This window comes from Candoia aspera, chromosome 4 (assembly GCF_035149785.1).
Source record: "Candoia aspera isolate rCanAsp1 chromosome 4, rCanAsp1.hap2, whole genome shotgun sequence".
Classification (NCBI taxonomy): Eukaryota; Metazoa; Chordata; class Lepidosauria; order Squamata; family Boidae; genus Candoia; species Candoia aspera.
This window is the reverse complement of record NC_086156.1, coordinates 75,258,873-75,285,893: the sequence shown is the minus strand read 5'-3', so window position 1 is coordinate 75,285,893 and position 27,021 is coordinate 75,258,873. Positions and strand designations below refer to the sequence as shown.

The 27,021-nt window shown below is 40.8% G+C and overlaps 1 protein-coding gene across 2 annotated transcripts; it reads right to left on the bottom strand.

The window, feature by feature from the left end:
* Positions 1-447: 447 nt before the first annotated feature.
* Positions 448-25,156, bottom strand: RUNDC3A (RUN domain containing 3A). Of its 2 annotated transcripts, none has more exons than XM_063300601.1 (11): positions 24,980-25,156; positions 18,148-18,272; positions 16,266-16,399; positions 12,488-12,573; positions 11,125-11,214; positions 10,717-10,797; positions 9,882-10,047; positions 4,445-4,602; positions 3,938-4,102; positions 2,174-2,280; positions 448-904 (listed from the first exon to the last, which is right to left on the bottom strand). In XM_063300601.1, exons 1-11 carry the CDS (start codon positions 25,084-25,086, stop codon positions 762-764), a joined length of 1,362 nt encoding a protein of 453 aa, XP_063156671.1. In that variant the 5' UTR covers positions 25,087-25,156; the 3' UTR covers positions 448-761. The 2 variants fall into 2 exon arrangements, with proteins under 2 accessions (XP_063156671.1, XP_063156672.1); XM_063300602.1 differs by having other exon boundaries at positions 3,938-4,075.
* Positions 25,157-27,021: the final 1,865 nt, after the last annotated feature.

The window sequence follows — 27,021 nt, the reverse complement described above, 5'->3', positions numbered from 1 at the left end:
TGCAGGAGAAACATGTAGGAAGTTGGCTCATTCAAGAGTGCAGCAGGACCAAGGAAGACAAAAAGTGATTCCTGTGCTGCAAAGATGTCCAGGAACCTGAAGTTGCCTTGAACCCCCCTTCTGTAACACGGTTAACCAAAACAGGTGCTGCAGTTCTCTTTGGGGTTAAGATGGGCGACAAATTACCCCTCTTCCCACAATTAAGTCTTAAAATGCCGTTGTCAGGAACACAACCACAGGGCATTCTCTTCAGTGGAAGGGGATAGACACAGGGCCAGGCAGCTTCCCTGTCCATTGTGCAAGTCTTCACATTGTGCAGCAAATTTCAACCTGTGCAGATAATTTTTTCTTTCTGCTTCCATCAATAGACATTCAGAGGACCTTTTCTTAAATGTTTTGCAGAGGCAGCCACCTTTTGGCAATCTCAATCATATACAATACATAGTACATATAATATACACAGCATCATGTTACAAAAGCGCTTTTTGTAGTCAATCCTTCCAGCTTCTGACAAGTGGGCAGTCTTGCTTTTGTTTTCATTCTCTGCTCTCAATTTAAGGAAGAAAGTCTGGGTTTCTAAGAGTATTTTGTTGAGGAAGCAGGGACATTGCCCTTTTGCATCAAGCTGGATAAACAGTTCAGTTGCCCTTCCCACCTACTGAAACCAAGCCAAAGGGGCTTGATTCAAGATGTTTTGCCTCTCAAAATCTTTGCTCCTCCATAGGGGTCTTTGAGGTTTGTGAGAACGGCCTGCTGCTGTCTCAGCTGGGGCTATGAGCGGGACTTGGCTCAGTGCTGTCGCTCACCAGACACTCGTTGGATTTTAGGCTAGCTAAAGACTTGCAGCTAGGCAGGGAGGCCAAGGATCCACAGAGGCCCAACATTGATGGAGTTGGGTCCTTTCCTGCAGAGGGAAGAAGAGAGGGAGGGCTTTAGAATGAGTGATGTGGCTGGCCCACACTCCAGCAAGTGGCACAGCCAGAGAAAAACTAATTTTTTCCCTGTGTGTTGAATTTCTATTTTGCCATACAAAATAGCTATTGACAACTTGGGGGTGGGGCTGCACATGGCATCTGCTACAATTGAAGGAGGGTCTAAACAGGCACTTAAAAGTTCATTAACTTTATTGAAAGCCATTAAAAACAGACCTTAATCCAAAAAGCAGTCATAACTTGAAAAATTAATTACATACTGTATTTGTTTTAGGGAGATAAAGAAGGAAGAGTGGCATTGTATAAGATGGATATCCCTGTTCCTTCAATAGTATCCCTAAAAAAGAAGTCTGGGAATACAAAACAGGATTATGTTCCTGCAAAGAAGCCAGTCTTCTATATGAGTTACTGCCATGAACGTGTCCCTTGAATGGGAAAAGACAAATTCAAGAGGACAAAATGCACACAATGGCTGATAAGTTCTGCTTCATCTTGGCATCATTTTTGAAATTACTAAATTCTAAATGTTTTGTCCCAACTATCAAAAGGTTTCTAATGTCTTGATAGTTCAGATAACAAAAATGATTGTTTTAAGCAAACATAAGATGCCATTGAAATCTAATATATTCAGGGCAGTTTGGACAGAACTGGAAGGAGGCAAGCCCAGAGGGAGCCGGAAATGCAAACAGGCTATTTTGCTATATTTCTAGGTGTGAAGTCACTGAAAGCTCTGTGGACAGTGTTTAACAGGAAATAAGACTTATGCTTTGAGGGGGATCACTGACAGTTATTAACTATTGGAATGATTTCTTTCTTGTGACATACTAATAACTGTTTTACACACATTATCCAGAAAACAGAAAGAGAGATTTCATAGTCTCACAGAAAGCTTGAGCTGAGCTAGGACCAAGATCTGCTTCCTGTGCAAGACATTTGCCCTAGAAAAGATGAATGATGGGACTCTAAAAATGTGCAGAGAGCACTTTCCCTGTGGGAACCAGCATTCACATATCTAAAAGAGGGAAGAAAAAAATGTGAAGGGCAAAGGGCGTGACAAGCCCTGGCACTTCTTGTTTTCTAAAGTAAGCCCTTTTGGGGTTAACAAATGCTACACCACAGATGGTTGAGCAGGACAACATGGCTGGGTTCAGAAAACATGAAGCCAGATGAAATGACATGATGGCTTTGGGTGATGTACATATCCAGTCACAGGTATTTCCCAAGACTGTGCAAGCTCTTACCCAGTGGCCCCCAAGGTTCCCCCTCATGTTTCCCTTCACCCATCCGTTGTGAATCAGAACTCAAACTTATCTCTGTTGAGAGCTGATCTGTGCTCATGAAACTATGCCTGGAAAAAAGAAAAAGAATTAGGAGACATCTTTGAACTTACTTCCCAGAATGCATAAATTTCCAGTGTAGTGCCCTGATGACAACTCTGTTGGTTTGTGCCAGCTCCTCTCTCCTACCTAACTTCATTTTTTTTAAAAAAATCTAATTATAAAAAAATTGGATGCCATAAAACAAAACATCAACCTCAAACACAATATGTTTTTCCATCAATGCCTCTGGACTCTACATAACCCCAGAGGCATTTCTGAAGGAGAGAAATAGCGGGTGGCTGCAGACCGCTGCTTTGTGACCATCTGTCCAGAAAAAAAGATAAAGGGAAGGTGAATGGCAGAAATGAATGAGAGAAAAGCCTCACTTTGATTTTTAGTGATGGGGCTTTATGATTGGTCTTGGTCATGCTCACCACATGAGCCATTTTTTGAAGGTGCCCATAACTAGGTCTCATAATTCCAAATGCACCTTGGCAAGCCTTGATATAGAAAGACTTGAGGCTGGCCAGAAAAATATCCCATTACTATATAATTCTGACATGTAGAAGGCTGTTTTCTGCACATCTTAAGATAAGGCAACCTATCTAGCTACTGAAGTCAGATAGCCTGTTCCTGAGGCAAGCTCAACTTTCAGTGACTACTTTTTTAACAACAAATACAGCAATGGCTTGCCATTGCCTTCCTCCAGCATGTTTTTAATTCCCCATTTAGTATACAACCCTGGGATTTTCAGATGGCTTCCCATCCAAATATTAACTAAGCTCAAACTTGCTTCATTTTTTTTTTTTTTTAGTTTAGGTGAGGTTGGCTAGGTGCTGCCATTTGCTGTGAATATTCTTTAAACGTTCTTTGTTGTTGTTCTCCATAGATTCAGCTCTTTTTCTTCTTGAAATCACCCTTCCTTTGCTCAGCCAATTCTAATACTGAGTGGTTACTAAATTTTGGCAATATGGAATAATTCAAATTAATTTGCCAAATATAAAATCAGGGAAACGAACAGGCTTTGTGCTCTTGTAGCATCTATGGACTGTGTAGATGTGAACTTTTCTGCCCATTTCCTCATGTAGTAGGACTGCCAGAGAGAAGCTGTTTCCATGGATAAAATGTTTTCTACATAATGAAGACGCTCCCTAAAATTAGGTGGTGGTTCTAATTGTTTTCCAAGAATGCCAAACTTTGATGCTTTCATTCTGTAAAAAGAACCAATTTTGTACTTGTGTTTAAAAACAGATTGCCTGTTTTAGCTAGAAGAGTTGAAACCAGAAAAAGTCAGAATGGACTTACTATGGTTCAGTTACGTGCTTAAGCTGACTTAGACTGAGAAAAGACAGAATTAGACATGGAATAAAGATAGGCAATATTTTAGTGGAAAGATGCTACATAGAATTGACATGTGGAAGGCTGTGATAAGCGAGTCAGTGATGAAAACAGACTGCATCACTTACATAGTGGGCGATACATTTTTGTTTTTCCCTGGTTTGGGGGAGAGATTAAGTTATTTTCCATGATTTTTAAACTTACTGAAAAATGTAAAGCCTGTGCTATATTTTTTCAAGTATTTCTTGCCTTGAAATGGAGGAAATGTGCAGCACGGATTGCCAGCAACTGTGCTGAAGGATGCTAGAGATCTTAGACAAAAGGTACCTCTTTTAAACACACACTGACCTCCTGAATATCTTGGCTTCTGCATGACTTTCATTACCGTTCAGAGTACCCAAAGAGGGCCATTGGTTCACCAAGGGTGCAGCCATTTCCTTGGAGAGTTGGGTAAACTGGCTGTTGTCTGGAGGGATGAGGCCCGTCCTGGGGGCAGAGCAGGAGGAGGGAAATCTGATCAAGGAGGAGGGAATGCAACCTGTCAGCTCAAGGCAAGGAACCAGAGAACAGCACCGTGTCCATCCTCCCACTTAATTCAGGATCCAGTTTTAATCAAATTTAACAAACCCTAGACCAGTGTTTCTCAACCTTGGCAACTTGAAGATGTGTGGACTTGCAACACCCAGCAAGGCTGGCTGGGGAATTCTGGGTGTTGAAGTCCACACATCTTCAAGTTGCCAAGGTTGAGAAACACTGCCCTAGGCCCAGTCTCATAGGGCAAGGGGAAATTGATTCCACCTGGGCCTGCTTATTACCGGCAAGGAGAGTTTTACAAGAGTTTTGCGTCCTACTTACAGCTGCTCTTGCAGTTCCAGGATGACCCCTTCCAGCTCCCGTTTCTCTAACTGATTCTGCACCTTCACCTCTTCCAGCCTTAACTTCAGGCGTTTGTTCTCTGCCTCCAGATCCTTGAGCTGCGACTCTCTCAGCCGAACTAGCTCCTCTAGATAGCCCTGGGACACAGCAAATGAGGGGGAAAGGAGAAAAATTAATTTCTACACAGGAGTACAGGTAGTTCTTACTTAACAACCATACATTTAGTGGCGGTTCAGACTTACAACGGTGCTGAAAAAACCGACTTACAACCTGTCCTCCCACTTACAACCATCGCAGCATCCCCACAGTCACGTGATCACAATTTGAGTGCTTGGCAACCAGTTTGCATTTATGACCATTGCAGCATCCTGTGGCCACATGATTGCCATTTTCGACCTTCTCGGCTAGCTTCTGGCAAGCAAAATCAATGGGGAACTACATGATTCACTTAACAACCATTTGGGATGCTTAACACCTGTGGTGATTCGCTTAATGACCACTGCAAAAAGGTCATAAAATCAAGTTGGATTCACTTAATGACCGCTTCACTTAGCAACCAAAATTCCAGTCCCAATTGTGGTCGTTAAGCAAGGACTACCTGTAAAGTGAAATTGGCATAAAATATTACCTTGAAAAAACCTAGCCAATAAGCAAGAATAAAAAAGTGACTCTTGCCCATGAACTGCTAACTTCTTTTTTAGACTACTGATTTAATAACCTTCAAAAATTATACCAGAACTAAAATCTTTAGCATACCAAAACTAGCAGCAGTAAATCAATAAAATAAACCAACATGGTGCTAAAGATCTTAGTAGGTATAAGCAGGTCTTTAGAAAGCAGGTAAAACCACAAGACTGCACCAAAAGATAAGTTTCTACACCAGGCAATCTTCCTTGGAAAGAGCATTCTGAAGTTGAGGTGACCACAATGGAGAAGATATATTACCAGTTCCCAGCTGTGTTTTTGCCAAAGGGAAGCATCAGCAAGGACTTCTGAGGGATTTCCTTAGCATCTAACCCAAAGTCGTGAGGCTTTAGGACTTAGCAGCAGGAGCTACTGCAATTATTTAAAAACTGGCAAAAAGAAATTTGTGGGCTTAATTATAATCAATAGCTTAGGACAATCTTCGCCAACCTGTTGTCTCTCAGATGTATTCCTTGGGAATTCAGGGAGTTATAGACCCAACACATTTGGAGAGCATCAGGGGAAGGAAGATAATGGAAAGGGGATCTCTTTCAACTGTACTTTGACCTCCTTGCAAGCTGTTGGGGCGGGCGGGGGGAACTATACAGCCTGGTTCCCTTTTAGCTATAGGCTGGGTTCACATAACATACTGAACCACAAATTAGCCAAACAGCATTCTGGCTGGGGAATTCTGGGAGTTGAAGTCCACACATCTTCAAATTGCCAAGGTTGAGAAGCACTGAACTAATGTGTTGTGCAAATCTAGTCCATGTGATTAATTAGTTCACCAGTGCATCATATGAACTCAGAAAATCAGGTTAATTGAGGGAACCATAATTAACAACAATCCAATAATTTGTTGGAACAAATGATACTACCAGAAAGAGCCTAGGAAGAATATCAAGAGACTGAGGAGTTAGACAGGAAGGTGAAATAGTTCGGAGTACAGGTGGTGCTCTCATCCATGCCTCCAACTGATTATCATGACCCAAAGAAGGAACACAGATTCTGAAAGTGAACTGGTGGCTCAAGGGATGGTGTTGTCAAGAATATTTTGGATTTCTCAAGCATGGTCTTCACTATCTACAGGAAGGACTTCTAGCAGGAGATGGGCTGCATCTCACAAAACCTGGGATGAATGTCTTTGGAATGTATCTTGCTAAGATCAACTGAAGAGCTTTAAACTAAATCTGGAGGAGGGAGGACACCATTACCTAGAACCACACCTAAAACGCAAGACCAAAGGTAGTAAGCCCTACAACAAGGAAGGAAGAGGCAAGGAAGAAGGGGTACTCAAGAATACACCAGGTGCCAGCCTTATTCTCTGCACCAAGAGATGCAGCAGGGAAACTTAAGAAGAGCAGCATTAAACTGCTTAGATGCCTGTACACCAATGCACAGAGTATAGGGAACAAACAGGCAAAACTTGGGCAAATGTGATATTGTGCGTATTTCTGAAATTTGGTGGCGTGGATCTCGTGATTGGAATACAGCACTGGAAGGAAATAATTTGAACAGCAACTGGGGATTTCAGCTACCCTGACATCAGCTGGGAATCAAACTCTGTGGCAAGTGGGAGATCCAACAGACTCTTGATGTGCCTTGCAGGCAACTTCATTGTCCAAAAGGTGGAGAAGGACACTAGAGGATCAGCTATATTGGACTTAATACTTACTGTCACAGAGGAAATGGTCAAAGAAGTGGAAGTGGTAGGAACCTTGGGAGAGAGTGACCATAGTCCTAGAATTCACCATAGTGCAGGCAGGGAGAACTGAAGGAAGCCAGATTAGTGTTCTGGATTTCAAAATAGCTGACTTCAACAAGCTAAGGAAAAAAGTAGGAAGGATTCCATGGATGGAAATCCTGAATCCTGAAGGGAAAAGTGGTTCAGGACAGTTGGGAAATTCTGAAAAATGAGATAATTAAAGCACAAACACAATATCAAAGAAAAAAAGGGGGGGAGACACCTGATGAGACCAGCGTGGTTGCACCAGGATCTCTCTCTGACAAACTGAGAAACAAAAAGGACAAATTTAAAAAATTGAAAGAGGAGCATATAACAAAAGCAGAGTATCGGGAAACAGTCTGAATCTGCAAGGATGGGTTCATGAAGGCTCAGCTCAGCATGAGCAAAGGTTTGCTATTAATGCCAAAAATAACAAAAAAGGGCTCTCGTCTGGCAGATGTCATCTCAGAGCCACCAACTGAAATCTTTGAGAAATCCTGGAGCACAGGGGAAGTTCCAGAAGACTGGAGAAGAACCAATGTTATTCCAATATTTTAAAAAGGGGGAAAGTGGACCCAGAAAACTACAGACCAATCAGCTTGGCATCAATACCTGGAAAAGCCCTAGAAAAGAAAATTAAGCAGTGGGCCTGTAAGCATTCAGAAGTTAACAGGATTATCACCAGAAACCAGCATGGATTTGTTAAAAACAGGTCATGCTAGACAAATGTATTGCTTTCTTTGAAAATGTGATTAGATTAGTGGACCAAGGGAATGCTATAATGTATTTAGAATTTAGTGAGACAGTTGATAAAGTAGACCATAGCCTCTTCTTGATAAACTGAAACAATGTGGAATGGATAATCACATTTACCAAATGGCTGAACGATCATAACCAATGTGTGGTCCTTAATGAGTCTAGGTCCACATGGAGGGAAATACATTGGGGGATACCTAGCAGTTCTGCCCTGGGCCCAGTACTCTTCAACATCTTCATAAATGACTTAGATGAGGGAATAGAAGGAATGCTCATAAAATGAGCAGATGACACAATGCAGAGTGGGGGTGGGCATTGCTAACACCCTAGAGGACAGGCTCAAAATTCATTGGGCTTTATCCAACAAAATGCTGTTCATTGGTGAGAAATGTAAGGTTCTGCACTTAGACAGGATAAACCAGATGCATAGGTAGAAGATAGGTGGCCCCTTGCTTAGCATTGATACTTGGGAGAACAATCTGGGAGTCCTGGTAGACCACAGATTAAACATGACTCAGCAATGTGTCACAGCTGCATCAACAAAGATATAATGTCAAGATTATAGGAAGTGACAGTAACAGTCTAAGCTGCATTGGTTGGACCACACCTGGTCAGAACACACCTGGAATACTATGTTCATTTCTGGTCACCACAACACAAAAAGAACTCTGAGGAACTGGAAAGAAAGCAGAGAAGAGCAACAAGGGACTTGGAAACTAAATCCTATGAAGAGTGGTTAAAGAACCATAGTATGTTTAGCCTAAAAAAGCGAAAGCTAAGTGGAGACATGATAGCAGTTTTCCAATACATGAAGGGATGTCACAGGGCAAAGGGTGTGGTTTTATTCTCCATAGGACCTGAAGACAAGACAAGAACCAGTCGGTGGAAGCTTAACAGAGAGAGATCCAACCATGAAATAATTTCCTTGACCGTGAGAGCTATTAAGCAGTGAAACAGACTGTCTCCTGAAGTCATGGGTGCTCCATCACTTCAAGAAAAGATTGGAAAGCCATTTGCCCAGCATGGTATGAGGATTCCTGCACTGGACTAGATGACCTCAAAGATTCCTTCCAACCCTGTGTTTCTATAAGCATGTTGCAGAAACACAACCACTGAGCACTCAGCCAAATTCCTGCTGCCAGTGGTATACTGTATAAATCAAGAAAAACAAGGAGCAAGCAACTAGGTCAAGGATGGGTAAGGTGTGTGCTTTCCAGATGTTGTGGAGCTCCAGTTCCTATCAGGTACTGCCAGCTTGGTTGAAGGAATTGTGACTCAACAATATTTCCCAAAGGCTGCATCTTCTCCAACTCTTGTGGCCACTGCCTTAAGCATCCTGAGGCAGCAATAATATCTCAAGCAGTAGCATAGTACTGGGTCTTTATTGTTATTAACACCACGAAAAATGCTTTAAAATGAGCTATAGAAAGCTCCCACCTGTTCAATCAGAGTCATTCTGAATTTTCTACCAATTGTGTTCTAGCTGTGATTCCTTTGGTTTCAATATTCCCAGCTCCTGAGAAATCTAGGAGCTCAACAGATTAGTGGAACAAGACACGTGGGAGTAATTGCAGGGGAGGGGGGGAATATAACCAAACATATTTTAAGAAACTGTGAATATAAAAGCAAATATATATTTCAAGGTTGCTCCAATTAAATCCTGGATTGGTTACATATTCTGAACCTTAACCTATTGCAGACTTTCCTGTAATCTGATAACCTCCAATCATATTGGGCTACAACTTTTACTGTCACCAACCATTGCACATAATCATTTGAAACATTTGAAAGTCACCAGGTCGGAGGAAAATCCAGATTCTGATTTTTCTCAATGGAAAATGTCTCCCCCAATACCAATACCATCTTAGGAGCAAAGATTTTCCTTATGGTTACAGTCAACTAGGGGGAAAAAAAATAAATTCCCTCTGCATATCTACTCTGATTCTATTAGCTACTTCCCATGGAAGTTTTATTTAGGCCCATCAAATTCTCAACCCCTCCTGGAAAATCTTCCTTTGATTCTTTCTGACTTCAAAAACAACCGACTTTAGAAGCTTCTGTGGAGCACAGGAGGGGATCCTTTATCTCAGTTTTCTCTCTCTGAGGTCGGAGCACTATCTCTGAGTCTAGCTCCAGTCTCCGAGGTGGAACTCTGAACGTTTCCATGCTTCTTGAGCCATTTTATTTGCTTTTAGGCCAGATGCAGCTTTGGCCCTCAGAGCCATGTGCTCATGCTTGAACTCCAGGTACCTTTTGTGCATAGACGATGCGAAACTTCTGCTCTATCTTGCGCCATTTGATGTACCAGCTGTCTTCTGCAGTCACAAGTGGCAGGTAAGGGTGATCAGGGGAGCTCTCTTCACTGGTACTACTCTCCAGACTGTGCCGGTCTTCCTCATCACTTAGGTAGTCATAACTAGAGAGATGGTGAAGTTTACTGCAAAAAAGTGACTGAAGTGGGATGCACAATTGCAGATTAGAATTTTCCATTTCTATCTCAAATTTACAGACAGGAGTACTATATTTCAGTGATTTTAATAAGAAAGAACAGCTTGAGGAGTTTCTACAGATTCTTTCAAAGAATATCTTGCATACCTGTCCTACACAGATACATCTAATCATTTCAAGTCCCAAGAATACCATTTTGAAAACTTCCATAAAAAAAAAAAGATTAACCTGTGAAAAGAATGTTAGTACATCTCTCTACCTGTTGTGCCAATTTTTCTATTCACAGGGAAGTATGTTTTTTTTTTTAATATGGAGAGGCATTCATAATTTGTTCCCAGCCATCCTACGCACATCTACAGTCTGAAGAGATATAATTAATTTTGCCACCTCAGGACTCTCTCCTGTGATGATGATGATGATGACAACGACACAATTCTCTAGTACATGTAGACCCAGTCCCAGTTTGGAATGTGTCCTTAATTTTTTGTTTTTAATGGAAGGCTCCCCTTTAAATGAAACGTGCATATGTTGAACTTAGAACAGTCACGTGTACATTACTGGCCTTGGTGAACCTCCTGCTATCCAACTGTACAGCCTAATCCTCATGACACAAGGCAACATTAACAGAAGCCATTACCTCTGTGTAAACTTCAGGTATGGAGTATAGTCGATAACCACCGGTGTCTTACCATCCATAATTTCTCCTTTCAGGCAGAAACTGTAAAACAAACCAGAATTGGAAGATATGCGAGCGAAATCTAGCTATTGAAAGATCCCTGCCTTTGGGGTATCTACTGTAGATAGTGTAGGGCAGTATCACAGTTCTAATGTATCACCTGTTTTCTGCAGTCTTCTGCAGTGAATCACAGTGCATTCATCACCCAAAGCCATAACATTGTTTATTATGTTCATTATAATATTTGATTTAATGTGCAAAGACAACCAAATGTATTTCATTCAGTAGGTATGTCATGGGAGACACAATACGTACTCAGAGTAACAGTGCTCCGGCACGAAGAAAGGTTGAAACGGGGCATGAACATACCTGAAGTCTATAGCACTGAGGCCAATCAGCATTCCCGTAAGGACAGTGGATTCTTCTCGCAGCATTATTGCTCCATCATCATAAAATCTCCTATAGAGGTTGATGTGGGGAAAGAGAGACATGTTGATTAAACAGGGGAGACTGTGGGGAAAGATAGGAGCATTGTTGTCCCATGTCTCCCACTGTGCTACGGTTACAAATATTTTTCATATCACTGGAAAAAACTGAAAGAGGGACATTTGCACACTTCTTCCTCAAAGTGGAAAAATCAAATACACACAATGTGTACATATGAATGGCAAAAGGTCATCCCATGTCAAAACTACTTATGAAGTATGAATTTACTGAAAGAGTGCCTGCCATTCCCTCCAGCCTTCTTTTCACAGGAAACTTCTTACGGCTTTTGCTTACTTTTGCCCTTTTTCTGAACAGTTGGGCACTTCTTAGCCAAACCCTGAGCCTCAGCAGCACATTATTTTTATATTTTAAGAAAAACGTATAGGGATGATATGGATTCCCAGACACATGTTTAACAGTTAAGCTAAAGGCAGATGCTTTCCTCTGCAGCATGCCTACTGAAGTCAAAAGATTTAAAATATCAAGGTATCAAAAGTTAGACCAGGTAGGAGCCTGGAAGAGGACTGGCCCCCATACAGGATCAAGGTATTTCTAAGCCATCCAAAAATTCTGGCATGCATAACACATTTCAGCCCAAACAAACTCACTTAGTCAACGTTTTGTATATAAGGCATTTTTGCATTGTAGAAGCAAAGTGTTGGGCACAGTTTTCTTTGTACCTGCGGTCAGCACCAAGCAATTGAAAAGGAGGGCTAGTGCTAAATCTTGCACTATAAGAGCTGGTGGCCCATTTAGGCTTTGAATTTAAGATGCACAGGCTTCCAAGCGGAGTTGAGAGTAATCGTCGTACACTGGCAGAATGCAAGTTTCATTTATGACTACTATATATTTATGACTACTATATATTGCAGAAGAAAAACAACAGCAGAATCATTATGTACCTAATACAAGATTTCCAGAGTTCAGAGTTATGTGAACCCAGTTATGTGAACCCAGCATGTAGCTAAAAGGGAAACAGTTGCTATGTCTAATGACATGAATCTAGGTTTACACTGTGTTACATTTAATGGCACGTGACCCTTTTTTTCTTCCTATTTGACAGGATGTGTGGGCCTCTGTGAGTCTCTCAGCATAGCTGTAGTTTTGGGCTGGGAAAGTAACTAGGAAGTAGGACACCAGACTTGTTTGATCAGGCAACAATGGAGCAAAGGAAAAGGGGGTGGCTGCAGGGGAAACAAAACGGTGAACACGTATTTCTGTTTGGTGCAAGCTCAGAGGTTCTTACCTTGTTGTTCTAGTATCCCGAAGTGCTGTAGCAATATATTCAGACATGCGTTTCTCCATCAGGGCAACGCGAATCCATGCCCGGCCCTAAAACAGAAAGCTTGCTAGAACAGGCAGCACTACAAAAAGTGTTCATTTTAAATGCTCAGAGACTAACTCAAGATTTTGGCCAGTGCTGAAACATTTATATGTGGTTCAACGTGAATCTGTACTGTGAGGTAAAGACAGCTATCTAAGGAAACCTGGATGAGACTCAAGTGAAGGTTCCCATTGTGTCATTAACTCAAACCGGTGCTGCTTTCTAACAGATAGGTTATAGGAAGTTGGAATGTCTCATCCAGACAATGTCCTCTCCAAAGCTTTCACCTTAAATGTAAGTTACTTGGACGTCAGTTTTTACAGAACTGACTTTCCAACAAGTTACATTTAAGGTGATAGCTTTAGAATGAACAATGAGATTTTCTTCTATGAATAAACATTAGCTGATCAATTAGGATTAGATTTGCATTTCAAAATATTTGACTTGACTGACATCAAAACATACATGTTCAGATCAAAAACCATTAAGAAGGAACAGACATGACATACTGTGTAGTAGGATCCAAAATTCAGATTCTAGATTAACCTCCATTTTACCTCACAAGTAAAATAATTATCAGACTTTACACTTCAGCAACACACTTTGCAGCCAAACGGTCTCCTGAAAGACTGTGGAAGTTGAAACTACATCTTTTTTCTTTTCTTTTTTAGAATTGGCCTGAAGCCGTGGAGCAAAGTTCCAGACAGCCGTGGCCCCCAACTTTATTTCTCAGAATGCTGCAGCCAGCACTCTTCCAAACAAAATATTGCACCTCAGGGACCACCATGTTTATGTTTCAATACTTTTTTGGGAGCTGATTTAGTGTCATGAGTACTGATGGTGAGCAGGAGGGGGCCCCTATCCAGGGGGGAAAACCCAGACAAATAAACCCCAAAAGTCAAGGCGGGTCTGTTCTGGGTTTCTTTGAATGACAGCTCAAAGTCTCTAAACTACGCGTGCGTTTTCCCCCCTGGATAGGGGCCCCCTCCTGCTCACCATCAGTACTCATGACATTTAGTACCCTAACACCTTCTTGGAAATAAAGATGATGTTGGCTCACATTTTGCAGCCAACACTGCACATAAAAAACTGGCAATTGCCACATCTTTTCCTCTTCTCTCTCCTCCCCAAACCCAGCTTCTTCTCAAAAGGACCTGCAACCAAGGAAAGAAATTCCAGAAAGCCTCTGTCATTTCCCCAGAGTGCTGGCAGGCTGCCTGCAAAATGAAGGGAGCTGGTGTCTCTCTCTGGAATTTGGCTTCATAGCAGCATTCCCATTGAGCTAAAAGTTTAGGAAAGGAAGAAGAAGGAAGTCCAGCCTTTGCTATTCCTACTTGCCCACTCAGAAATAAGACTAAGAACAAATGGGTGGAGGAAAAAAACAGAGGAGATCTTTTCATTCTCAGCCACCTACTCTTTTAGAGGGAGTGTAGGAAAAGGGAACAAATGGGTTCCTCTTTCTTGATCTGATGATTTTCAAAAGTTTTTGCAGGGCCTTTTGTTCTCTTCTCACATGTTGCTGCCTGGTGTGTGGGACCAGGAGGCTCTGCAGCATACAAATAGGTCCTTTTATCATTCTTTTGTTCAGTTGCAGAAAAGCTTACATTTATATTTTATTTTTATTTATTTATTTTCTATCCCGCCTTTATCATTTTTTTATAAATAACTCAAGGTAGCAAACATATCTAATACTCCTTCCTCCTCCTATTTTCCCCACAACAACAACCCTGTGAGGTCAGTTGAGGTGAGAGAGAGTGACTGGCCCACGGTCACCCAGCCGGCTTTCATGCCTAAGGTGGGACTAGAACTCTCAGTCTCCTGATTTCTAGCCCAGCACCTTAACCCCTAGACTAAACTGGCTCACACCTCACACCTCAGTGTTGCTCAAGGAAGGGAACAAAGAAACTAATTTTACCTGGTTTAAAAAGTACTGGGAGTGCTCAAGGCTACCATGGGGGTGGGGTTGGTGAGGTGTTTTGTGTCTATGTCAGCAACAGTAGGAGCACCCACAAGGTGGATGCTGCACAATTGAGGCCCTGCCTTTGTGGAGCTTTGATTGTGGGTGTGGGATCACAATCACCATCTTAACTTTTTCCACCTCTCCCCTCCCAGCATATGTTCCCAACTGACAATATGTCATCCCAGAGGATGTCCTAGGCAGAAGCCCCAATTCTGACAGAATGTCTAGGTCTTAAGTTTTAGGTCAGTTTTCCTACAACAGAGCATACCAGGTCTGTCATAAATAAGTACAAATGACAGTGAGGATACTAATGATTGCTTTGCTATTTCTGACTTGGCTGGGAGCAGATTATTCATCACTTCTTCATATCAGTGCAGCTAGTTAGTCCCACTGTAAAGACATCATTCTCAGAAAAGATGTTACCCACTGCATCTCCGCTTCCAGACATGATACATGTCCAAATCAATGACTCATATGAATCTGAAGCCATGATTTTTATCAAGGGGGGATAATTCACACAAAGTAATTCCTTGATCAACTGGCCAACAGAAACATACACAAATTCAGACAGCATCATCTTAATAAACTCAAAGTCAGTTGGTAAGTCACTGTAGACATAAATGAAGATCCCAAATAAATTCAATAAAGCAATGGCTTATTAAAATTAATGTAAAAAAACCATATTTGTATCTCTCTCTTTGACTTCAAGAGTGAGCTACTTAACCCTGAATCTTAAACTTCATTGGTAATCAAGAGTGAGACAATTCAACCACTGAAGTTTGTATTTAGTAATAGCAGTGAGGATTAAATACATTTGATGGAAAATTGTCTGAATGAGAGGTAAAGTCTTTCCATAACCCATCCATTAGGAAGCAGCACAGGCCCAAATTAGTTAACGACATAAGCCTACTGACCTGACTTTTACCTTGTTTTTAAAGATTCTTCCCAGCTATCTTCATCTCACTATACAGTTTCATAAAGTATATCAAATAGACACCAGAATTTCTTTCTAAATGTATTATTACAGCCACGCCTCTGAGAAAGAAAGCTACCACAAACTGAACCTTGTCAAATGATTTAGGAAGGTAGGACCAACATCAAACATAAATATTGCATTAACATAGATCAGAGAAGATAATGTCTCCAACTTTACAAAGAAATTGGAGTCTCTTTTTATTTCTATCTGAGCATTTCCAGGGTAACCATGTCCTTCTTTCAGCCTTCTGCAACACAATGTATGCCAACAGTACTGACTACCAAATTTTGCTACATCCTGGAGCAACGTAGCAGAGATAAATGCTTGGGTTTTTTTTTTTAAATAGGAATATAACAGTATTTTAAAACCATTATTACTTTTCTTCATGCTTCTGCTACTTGCACATATGTTCAGATGCACGGCTGCAGAGAAGATAAGCTGGGTTCAGGGCAGGCCCAATAAATTTTGTCAAGTGAGGTGAAAGTCAAGTTGCTTTCCAACACCATCCCACATACAGAAAGAAACTGGTCTAATCAGCAGAATCTTACTTCAATAGTGGCAATTGGACAGCATCCTCCATAGTGTCAGAAGGCAACAAGTTAGCTTGAGTCACAGGGCAGGCTGTGAAGCATGAGCAGCTCTGTCTTCACACACCTGACTGCCACTCACAGCCCCCAGCATCTACTGCCTGATGTAGCCCCTTGACTATGTGTAATGGTAGAGCCAGCCCAGAAGGCTTGCCTCAGTCCCTGAGATCTTCTGACCTTAGCTCTGGAGGTGCTGATGTTTTCCATGTTTTCAATACTACTGACGCAGTTATTTGGGACTTTGTTGCATGCCAGGCGGATGTAATCCCAGAAGCCACGTTGTCCGTCAGAGCTAAACCAACTGACAGGACCTAGGAGGAAGCAGGGAGGGAAGGAGAGGGAAGACTTTGTAGTGTAGTGCAGACAATACTGATCAATAATGAATGGCTGTCTACTAGCTGCTACTTGCTAAGCAGTCTAATCCTAAGACCATAATAGAAGCATATCAACATTTTTATGTACGGATATTGTTTCACCATCTCTAGGGAATTCAAACTTCCTATATCTAGTCTGGTCAATGACCAACATAAAAAACTTTGACTAACTTCCTCTATCAAAGATCACCAGAATACAGGTCTGTCTCTAATGGTAGGTCTCAGAATGTACTGTAATAGAGCTATCAGCAACAAGAGGAGCCACAAAACAACTCCACTGTTTGCTAAAAGTATAGCACTGATATGAAAAATATTTGGGATGAACATGGGTGGAATTTTGTATGAATGGTCGAAGTCAGATATCTTTAATTCGAAATATATATCAGGCTTTATTTAGAAGGTGGATTTTGAAATTGCACCAGAAAACAAGATCAGTCCTACATCCGTTATTATACATGATAGGACAGTTATTGCCTGCCACCCTTTGGAAAGCTCATGGAAGAGAAAGAGGGGAAGTCAGGTGATAACTATCACAGACGTCTACTCAAATGAACTCTTTCCTCTTCTCTTACCGGGCCCCTACCACCAACTGCCTTCTAGAAAGGAGCGTAGAATGGTTTTAGTTCTTTAAAAAATAAATAAATAAAAATATTCATTGTGTTTACCTGCTTATAAACCACTTTACTTATATCCTGTCTTTATTTTGTGCAACTCAGGGTAGTGTACGTAACACTCTCCTCCAGAATAACTGGCCCAAAGTTATCCAGCCAGCTCATGCCTAACAGAGGACTAGAACTTAGCCTCTTAGTTTCTAGTCCAGCATCTTATCCAAACTGACTCTCTTGGGAGGATTGTAATCTGAAAGGTGGGATACGAATAACAGTCATTAATAATAACCCAGAAATATAAATACTCTTGCCTAAAGGATTACCCCAGAAGTTAGCATGTTTGCTTAGGCTCTGAATTACTTATTGGGGCCCCAAGATTACCACTAGTGTGAACTTCCTGACTGCATCTAATGGTGATCAGTGTGTGACACAGAACTATGGATGGAATTAGTTTGATCCAGAAGGGCTTCATTTATATTCTTAGACCTCCAACTCATCCATCATATTCAGTGGTTGACTTTTGACAAGCCACTGTCTCTTAACCTTATTTTTTCAGTCTTTGAGAAGGCAATAATTCTGACCTATATTACAAGTTTTGAGTACTGACAAGAGTGACCCAGAAGCAAGCAGAGTTAGCTGCTTACCAATCAGTAAGGTAAAATACTATACATTACACTGAGGCCTATCCTTAGTTCATACAGTATGCTGAGTAATAATGTGTTTTGGTATGATGTGTGGACCAACCACTGGTTTATCAAGCCATTGGTTTATCAAAACACTTAAGCTCAGTCTTAGACATTTTAGATTAAATATATTGACATCAGTAGGACTTATATTACAAATTCCATTCTATGGTTCCATTCTATATGGTTTTTAGGATCCAACCCTATGTAGCACTCAGAAAGGAGATTCCTCTGCATTTGCTCCACATTATGCAGGCATCAGTCATGCATAGGCTAAGAAGCCATACATAAGTAGGCAGTTTTTGCTTAGCTCCATGTACATAATTTGCAGTAATGCAGATTAGCACCACCACCATTATCCTCTTCATCCTCAAGAGAAATTGATCTGACCTACCATGATCCCCTTTGAAACGATGGCTGAGTATATGCTCTAAAATAGCAGCAAAGTTCACAAACTCCTCTGATGAGTCATCAATGGGTTCTATTGTATATTTTTCCAATAAAGTCTTCACGGAGAATCTACAATAGAATGAAGAAAGGAAAGATAAACAGGACTGAATGTGAAAAAGAAGCCAAATCTCCAGATACAGCTCTTCTAACTCTTTGCAAAATATGAGCATGAGACAGAATTCCTCCTTTTCCACAATGGAATGAGCCTTTGCTTATAATGTAGCAGCAGAATGCTTGGGCTCAGGCTTAGTGAGGTAGCCTCTGAGCCTGTTCAGTAACACCCTTTACAACCTGTTCTTCTCAGGTTCCTTGCTCAGCAAATATGGCTTCTAAAAACATTTCTGCCCTCCCCCTCAAACCTGGCTCTTTCCTAATTCAGCACTGAGAAAACCAATAACAACATCCTTTGTATTCAACTTCTTAGCACTATTGCGGGGTGCTTACATGCTCTGCCTTAGTTTTAATTTTCTAAGGAACTGTGCCATCAAATCTCTTTCCTGCTTTCCATGTGCTATGGAAAGTTAACCCAGAATTATATCAAAGCCTATTGGTGCCTTGCCATTGTCCTGGACAATCCTAGGGTGCATCAGAGAGGGCAGTGTAAAACTTTGCCTTATGGTTAAGTACTGCAAAGGAATGTCAATCTCATCTTCCACAGTCAGACTCTGTGATGAAATACAGGTTTTGCATTCAGAAAGTATCTGGCTTAATCACTGGTCATAAAAAAAACCTGCTACTTAGGAAATAGAGAGCTGGAGACTTTGGTCCAGGATCCTGGGGTGGAAGTGCTGTTCAGATTAGTGAAAGATAACTTGGTCCACACTAGCATATGGAGTGGGGGAGAAGGAGATCACTGGGTCAAGCTTCAGGTACAGGAAGCCCCTCCTCTCCCAGGTTGGAATAATTTATCCTTAACAGATGACCAATCTGAGCTTCCCTATATTTATGTGCTTCTTTATTTCTCCTCCTGTAAAATGAGGGCAGTTGAAACGACTCTGTGAAATCCTAAGGTTTCTGCCATTATTTTCTTTGCTTCCTGTTGAATCTCTGTCTAGTTTCAGTGCTTCTTATTCCAGTGACAAGCTTCCATCGTCTTCTTGATGCCCATGCTAGCAGCTGCCCAAAGGTTCTCAAAGAAAAGCAAAGAGACAAAAGGAGAAAGCAGGCAAAGCATTTAGATCAGTTTTTTCCAGCCTTGGCAACTTTAATATGTGTGGACTTCAACTTCCAGAATTCCCCAACCAGTATGCTGGCTGGGGGATTCTGGGAGTTGAAGTCCATACTTCTTAATGCCACTACAGTTGAGAAACACTGATTTAGATGGAGGCACTGATATTGGAACCCTGTGTGTTAGCCATGCGGCACACAAAGGGGAGTGAAATAGGGCTAGAAAGCTTTCAAGTGCAGCCTGTGATTTTAAACATTTGAATTACATGAATGATACTAAGGATTATAACAATTAGGATGCTTCCCAATGAGATTTTTAATGGGCAGACCTACCATGTTTTGTCCCTGTTGCTTCTGTCTGTTTTACTTTGATGATGATGATGATGATGATACTAGTAGGCTGGCTAGTTACTCTCTTGTTAAGCGTGGATATATACATACATGTATACATAACTGAGACACAATGAAAGGGATAATCTCTGAGGAAGGTGAATCTTCCCCCTGTCTCTATTTTTGAACTGTAACCTGATTAAATGCAACAAATAGAGAAAATCAGAGGAACTGAAATTGACCAGACTGGTAATCCAGAGCAATGCCAAGTGAAGGAGATGAGCTTTAGCCCAACTCCTAGCTGTCCTTATTTGGAAGGAACTTAAATACGATCATTTGGATGTGTTCCTGGTATACATTTTTAATGACTGAGTTTCTTGCAAATGCACTTCGTTTCAATAGCACAGCTAACAAGCAAATCAATAAGCAAACAAACAGCAGGTTTTTACTCTAAGCAGGTTTGGGAAAATTACTGAACAGAATATCTGTCAGACCCAGTTATGACTTTAAGCAGCAGTGCTTTAAGCAATGGTTAAAGCTTTCTGAAATAAATCTGATGAGACTTACAGCCATATCTCTAATCATGTTTACCCAGACATAAGTGTATCAATACTCCTTGAACTCTCTGTTGGAAGATAATATTGAGTGGTTGGTATCACATACAAATTAAATTGTTAATGGCTCCTGTGAGTAGCTGTTACATTTCTGTACGATCCACTTCTCTGGGCATAATTCCTTCCAAGTTTCTCTGGGTGCTGGGTAATGGTGCGGTATCTGTGTATCAAGTATGATTGGATTGATCACTCTTAGCAGAATTACTCACCCTCAGAAGAGGCTGCCAGTTGCATCTCTGTATGAATCACCACTCTAGGATGGCTTTCCTCCAATCAGGAAGCTTTTCCATATCAATGATTTGCAATGATAGTAATCAGGATTCTCTAAAGATAGATCATTTCTATTTCTCCATATAGATCATTTCTCCATATGTTAAAACTCTTTTAAATATAAAGCAAAGTATGTCTACAAATGTTAACTCACATAAAGAATTCCTCAGCTTTCAGGGGTCTGAGAAACAAATTTTACCCTGGGTTTCACTGTTCTGCATTTTACATTTTCTGCTGCCGTATCTTACAGTAATTATATTGTGTTTTGGTGTATTTTTGCTTCTGTATGCTGCTTAAACTGCATATGCTTATAGAGCACCACATGCATTCTTTAATTAATTAAACATTACAATTTGTAAACAAGCTTTGCAGCTACCTAACCAGATACTCTCAAGTATCAATCAATCAAAGTTTATTGCAGTCTTGGACCAGTACAAGGATAATGCTCTGTGAAAGTATACATAGTCTATCTTAAAATGATAGCAACCTAGGATAAAATAAAAAGTTAAAAGTTAAAATTAAATTAAAATACATTTATAAAACTATCTATCTAACTTTCTAACTTGATTGATTGATTGATACTTTCAAGTATGAATTAGAAAATCAAGGCTGGATTGTAGACTGTTCATCAAAAGTTCACACAAAATGATGTGAATATCAGAAAAAAAATGAGATCCTTGTGAAAGCAAAGATGAACTCATAATGCCTAGTTATAAAAAATAATATTCTTTGCCATTAAAATCTGCACCTGAAGTTGGCCAGGTCTATCTAATGGAGGCTAATATCAATTGATAATCCTAGAAGGTTTAGAAAATCAAACATTCTCCTTGATTTTCACAACACCTTCAAGTATTCCTTGGATTCTAATTGGTTCCTAGTCTGATCTCCTAACTGGCCAAAACTCCTTGGTTCAGGCCAGCATGAAAGGGACAGACATGTACATTGGTATGCCTAAAGAGTCCATTGGAGGTGGGCAGGTAATAAGTTTAACAAACAAACAAACGCTCCTGATTCAATCTCCAGTTCAAGAAAAAAAAAAGATTAGAAAGCAATATGAAGGATTGCTTCATTTGCTGGCAGTTAACTTCCTATGATGCACTTGCATTAAACCATTCCAAATGTCCCTTGCTATTTGCTTTTCTGCCTGTTTTGCACAACCTTTGGCAACTTAACCATTTCTTTGTATTTGGCTTTGATGACCTACCTATGCTATGACAGCAATTCCTGAACAAATATTCCTGAAATTTCCATGAAAACATGCAAATTGAAAGCCAAAGATATGATTTAAGTGGTTCAATATAAGCAACGGAGCTGTTTAAACCTTTAAAATGGGCTGCTTTGCATTGCATGGGAGCATGTATGAAGCATCTCTTTTCATATTAGAGCAGCTGCATCTTTTTTCCAGGCTGATTTGAAGGATTTGCACAGCCCTAAAAGCAATGAGTGTTTTTATTCATCTCTGTTCTTCTACATTCTGTGAACCACTTGGATATTGAAAATAATAGCACCAGAATTATCTGGCCAAATTCTCTTTAAAACTGAATGTTCTTTTTCTTCAGATAGCAACTGATTAGATGTTCTTAGAGAAATGGTAAGAAGGTGTGATAGTGATATCCATCCACTCCTAGGCATCTTGTCACCCAGAATATATACTATTGCTGTATCAAAGCAGGTGAAGCACAATCTGGTAATTCTAAGTTATTAATCAGTCTTCAGTGAATGCAATGGATTTGGCTGGATTTACCCATAGACTACCTTTCTGAATGTTGCTGATGAATTTATTGCTCATGTGTTTATCAAGTTCCTAAAATATATATACTTGTTCTTTAAGTAAAATGAAGAGAGGAATGTGTAGTGTTAAGGGATGTCATAATTTCTCATTTCTTAATGCAACATTCAAAATGTAGCCCAGTGAAAAATGAAGCAATTGCCTTTTCACAGACTTGACCCACAAAGGTAGGGAAAAAAATTAGTATTGACACACGTTCAAGGTTGTCCAGGAAGCCTCCCCCTGAAGCACCCTTTGTATACCAATTTTCTTTTTGTGATATTTTTGTTATCAAGTATGTCTGTCATCTGTATATTTGGAGAGGGAGTTATACATAAGACTAGCCTTATATGTAACTAGCTACAAGACAGTCTTATTTGAGTTCAATGGGATTTATAGCCAATTTAAATGTCTGCTGATAATGTTTGGATCTTATCAGTCAAGATTATCTACTCTTTACTCTTTCTTCTTTCTATAGGCACTATATAAATTAAGAAAAACAGAACAGCAGCAAAAGCTTGTATACAGAAATGCTTCCCGTAGATTTCCTTTTTCTTTGGAAACCATGACCCCTTGTATTTAGAAACAGTGTAAATAATATTGATTTACATCATCACCCAGGGTTTATTTCCCCTTCCTATGTTTAAAAGCTCTGACTATTGATATTTGCTTGTCTAAGCAAGATGAGTTATGAGTTATTTTTTAGCCAATGGCTGTGGAGATTATGGGGGTTATATTTTGACAGGTCTGGAAGGCAGCTGACTGCAAATATTGGAAAGGCAACAGACTGGAGATAGCTGCTCTCATCATTTTATCTTCCCTTCCTGTATCTTCTCCAGCTCTGCTCTGTTTGGTAAGATAGGATGATCACCATTACATCCAACATTCCAAAAACAAGAGGATAGTTGTAATGTTTAAAAAACCAACCAATCCTAAAACTTTGTCTGTTAAAGGCATATCTTCCTTCAGTTCACTGAGAAAAACAGTGGCACAGCATCTTATAGTCATCTTGTTGAATAAAAGGTACAGGGTGCTGTACCTTTTACCAAATTCTGGCCAGTCCCAGGATGGTAGAGGCATAAAGCATTGGTTGGTTTCAAGCCATGGTTGTCCACATTTCTTCCACTCTCTGTGCAGGTGGCTTTGACAGACAAGCAGAGGTCAACTAGCCTTCTGTGTCAGATATATGAAGTCATCCTAATAGGAGAGGCCCATCGGCTCTCCTGCCTCTTTTATTTCTTAGACTGATTTTTTTCCTATTGTTATTATTTTATGCAAGTCTATCTGGACAAAAACCTTGTCCTTCCAACAAAAGCTGCGCCACCTTCTCCCTGCTTTTGCCATGTTATTTTGATATAGGTTGGAGAAACTAGTTCTTCTACCTTTTGCTTAATGCCTTTGTTGAGGAAAGAAGGTTGTTGCTATGGCAGCTGCCTGCTACTCCTCCTTTTCCCCTCCCGTCCCTTCTACTGCTCCACAGTGATGTCACTTCCCAGGTCTCACATCTCCCTAAAAGGGTGTCTATAGCATTCTTCTGTCAACACTTTTTGCAACAGAGCTCCTTCTTTTCCTTGAGGAAAAAAGGGGAAGGAAGGAAAGTGATTCCAATACTGAAAGTGCTCCCTGTGAGTTTCTGTTTCCTGTTTCTTTCTTCTTTATGGCTCTTTCCTATTCTGAAGTACAGCAATTCACTATGACAACTGAGGGTAACGCACAGCCTTTCTGTTGCCTCCCAGAATTTTCCACCTACCTTCCGCTACTGGAGCTGCAATTCCAGCTGCCAATCTGGACCTGTCTCAGCTAATTGGTCAGCTTGTGAATGAAAATAAAGGTTCCCAGACTGAAAATAGCTAGCAATGGGGTAAGATCCATGTAATGTATGATACTTTACCTAACTAAGCCTACTGGCCATGTAGGAGAACCTAGGTTGTCACAGTCTACAGATTTCCCAATTAAGGGTATATTTCTGGAAATCACTATTACTTTGAACTCTGAGTTTTTAATCCATAATTTGATATGTTGAAAAGTTGATCCTGAAAACATAATGAAGACTATACTTCCTCAACTCAATGCTCTCAGGATGTACTAGACTGAACCTCACATCATTCCCAACTAGCATGTCCATTGACTATGCTGAGTGGGGTGATGAATAGTGTGGCCCATGTACTACTCTTCTGTTAATCTCTAGTGCCTTGGGAGTCTACACAACTATTTTTATTTTTTCTCCCTTTCTTTTTTATTTCAACTTGCTTGTCTGCCCAACTCTGACCCCTTTAGATCTCTTGAATTCCAATCTTCCTGATGGTTTTTTCCCATCACTCAATATAGTATTTTCCCCTTATAACTTTTTTAATCCTACCCCCATCCCATTGGATATTCATTTACCTGTGTGAAATGTATGTGAAGCATTGTGTAAGTCTTTAACCATTTCCAGACTTCTTTTTTTACAAAAACCTATTAAACATAAAATTAAACTATTGGGAAATGGCACCTTTAATTTCCAGCTTGCCCACTAATCTGGCTTTCCTCCCATCTTTATCTAAAGGAACATGCATGCATGAACACTGTCTTATTCAGTCTGCTTCCATTCCCCCCCCACCACCACCACTAATGAAAAAGTCTCTTACCTGCAGACGGTAATCAGGTTTTTCCTTTCTACTGAGATGTTCCGGGAAGAGGTTTTCTTCGAGGACAATCCCAGCGCCATGGTGGACCGGATACAATGTGATTCCATCCAGGGGAAAGACGCTGTCAATAGCCCGGCTGGTGTTACCACCACCTCTTCCTCCTCCTCCTCCTCTTCCTCCTCCTCCCCACCCCCTCCCCTCCCCCTTCCTCTTCTCCCTATCTTCCCCCAGAAAACAAGGCGTTGGGTCAACCTCCCCCAAGAGCGGATGGCTCTGAAGTATCTCCCTCCTCTCTCTCTTCCCCAAATTAGCTCCAGCCCCCTTCTTGGATGGTTCGGGGGGGAAAGAGCAGCGAAAGCCGGGCGAATGGCGACGGGGGAGGGAAGGTCGGGAGGAGCTCTCCTTGGTGCTGATGGAAAGCGGGGTCCTCCTCCTCCTCCTCCTCCTCCTCCTCTTCCTCCTCCCGCACAGAGGAAACCAGCCCCTTTGCCAATGACGTGATGCCCGAGGATGGGAACAGCCGGCGCCGGCGGAGAGGCCGGGAACGGGAAGGAGGAGAGGCGGCGCCTCCCTTGTCAGTTCTTTCCAGTCATTTCATGCAGACATTTCAGCCGTGCCCAGAGCTCTCCCACTATAAGTCTTCTGCACTTCTGGAACTGCGCTGGGTCTGTTTGCTGTTTTCATTTTAAACGATCTCAGTTTTGGCAAGAGCTAAGGTCAGGGTAACCTGAGATATTTCCTCACTGAAGTTGTTAAATAAAAGAATAAATCCACATTTTGCCCCTCCTGGCAGTGATTCACATGGGGTAAAATTGACAATCATACTTTCACAAAGCGTGAAAGTTGAAGAAACCATACTGGATTGTTTTGCACACTATAGTAAGCCATAATAGGGCTTGCTTGGTTGCAGGTGTTTTATATGCATCCTGGCATCATGGTCCACCATGGTGCTGGGATTCTTTTATTCATCAAACTATGGTTAAAAATCATAGTTTAGGTCATTGCAAATCCAGCCATTTTTCTTCTCTTTCCTATCTCCATTTCACTCATCCTCTGTTGATTCTCTGTGTCTGTATGAGATAGGGACTGGTAGAGCCTGTTCTTCACAAAGTGCCATTTTTGTAGTTGGCACTGCATACATGTAAGGATAGCAACAACAGTGTGCTGTATCTCCTAATTAAAGCCTCATCAGTACTGCATAAGAGCATGAGGATGTAGATTGAAGAGCTTCTTGACAGTTTATTTTTCCAAGCAGGGGTTAGATTTTTTGTCTTATTATTATTTGAGGCGGCCACTAAATTTTCTTATGCTCACATTACCTGTGATGAAGGCAAAAAAAGGCCTTTCACCTCCGATAGTTAACCAAGATGTCAGATGAGGTCTCAGAAGAGTGAAAGGCTTGAACTGCGAAGCTTTCTGTTTTACATCCTTTTGTACAGAACTAGACAGATCCATATCATTTTAATCTGGCTAGACAACGCCATCTAATAAAGGACAGTTGTATCAGGTTACCTACTAGATGTGTTTTGATACATTTTTAATTACTGTTACTTTTTGGCAAACAAATACTAGTGTTGGTCCAGCACCAAAATTAATTACATTTCTTCTTTACATTCCTTATCAATTAATTCTAACAATAAGAACAACAAACCAGTAGGAAAGGCAGCAAGCTGAAGCACATTTATGCAGTTATCTTATTCAATTTAAAGGGAACTTAGGAAATTAGGCCATCATTAACTGCTGTTTTAACTTTGTATAACTGCCCAAATTCACTGCTATGAAATGGGTGGCCATGTAAATCATTTAAATAAATAAAATTCAGCTATGCCACATTTTCAAAGTGGACAAATGAAGGTGGAAATCTTGAACAGCTCATCTTCAGAATCCAGCACTCAAGACAATATTTGAAGAAAAAGATCCCAATTTCTAAGCCAGTGATTCTATGCCCATTAACTTGGAAGTAAATTTCTCTGGACTCAATCAACCTTTTTTTCAGAATAGGCATGTAGAACAGTGTGCTATAATTCTGGAGTGATGTATGA

Excerpts from the sequence above, each read along its gene's own strand:
- RUNDC3A (XM_063300601.1), bottom strand. The coding sequence starts at position 25,086 with ATGGAATCACATTGTATCCGGTCCACCATGGCGCTGGGATTGTCCTCG. Across the intron at positions 11,215-12,487 it reads CGGGATACTAGAACAACAAG|GAGATTTTATGATGATGGAG; the intron begins GTAAGAACCTCT and ends CAACCTCTATAG. Across the intron at positions 4,103-4,444 it reads CTGGAACTGCAAGAGCAGCT|ATTTCCCTCCTCCTGCTCTG; the intron begins GTAAGTAGGACG and ends CTCCTTGATCAG.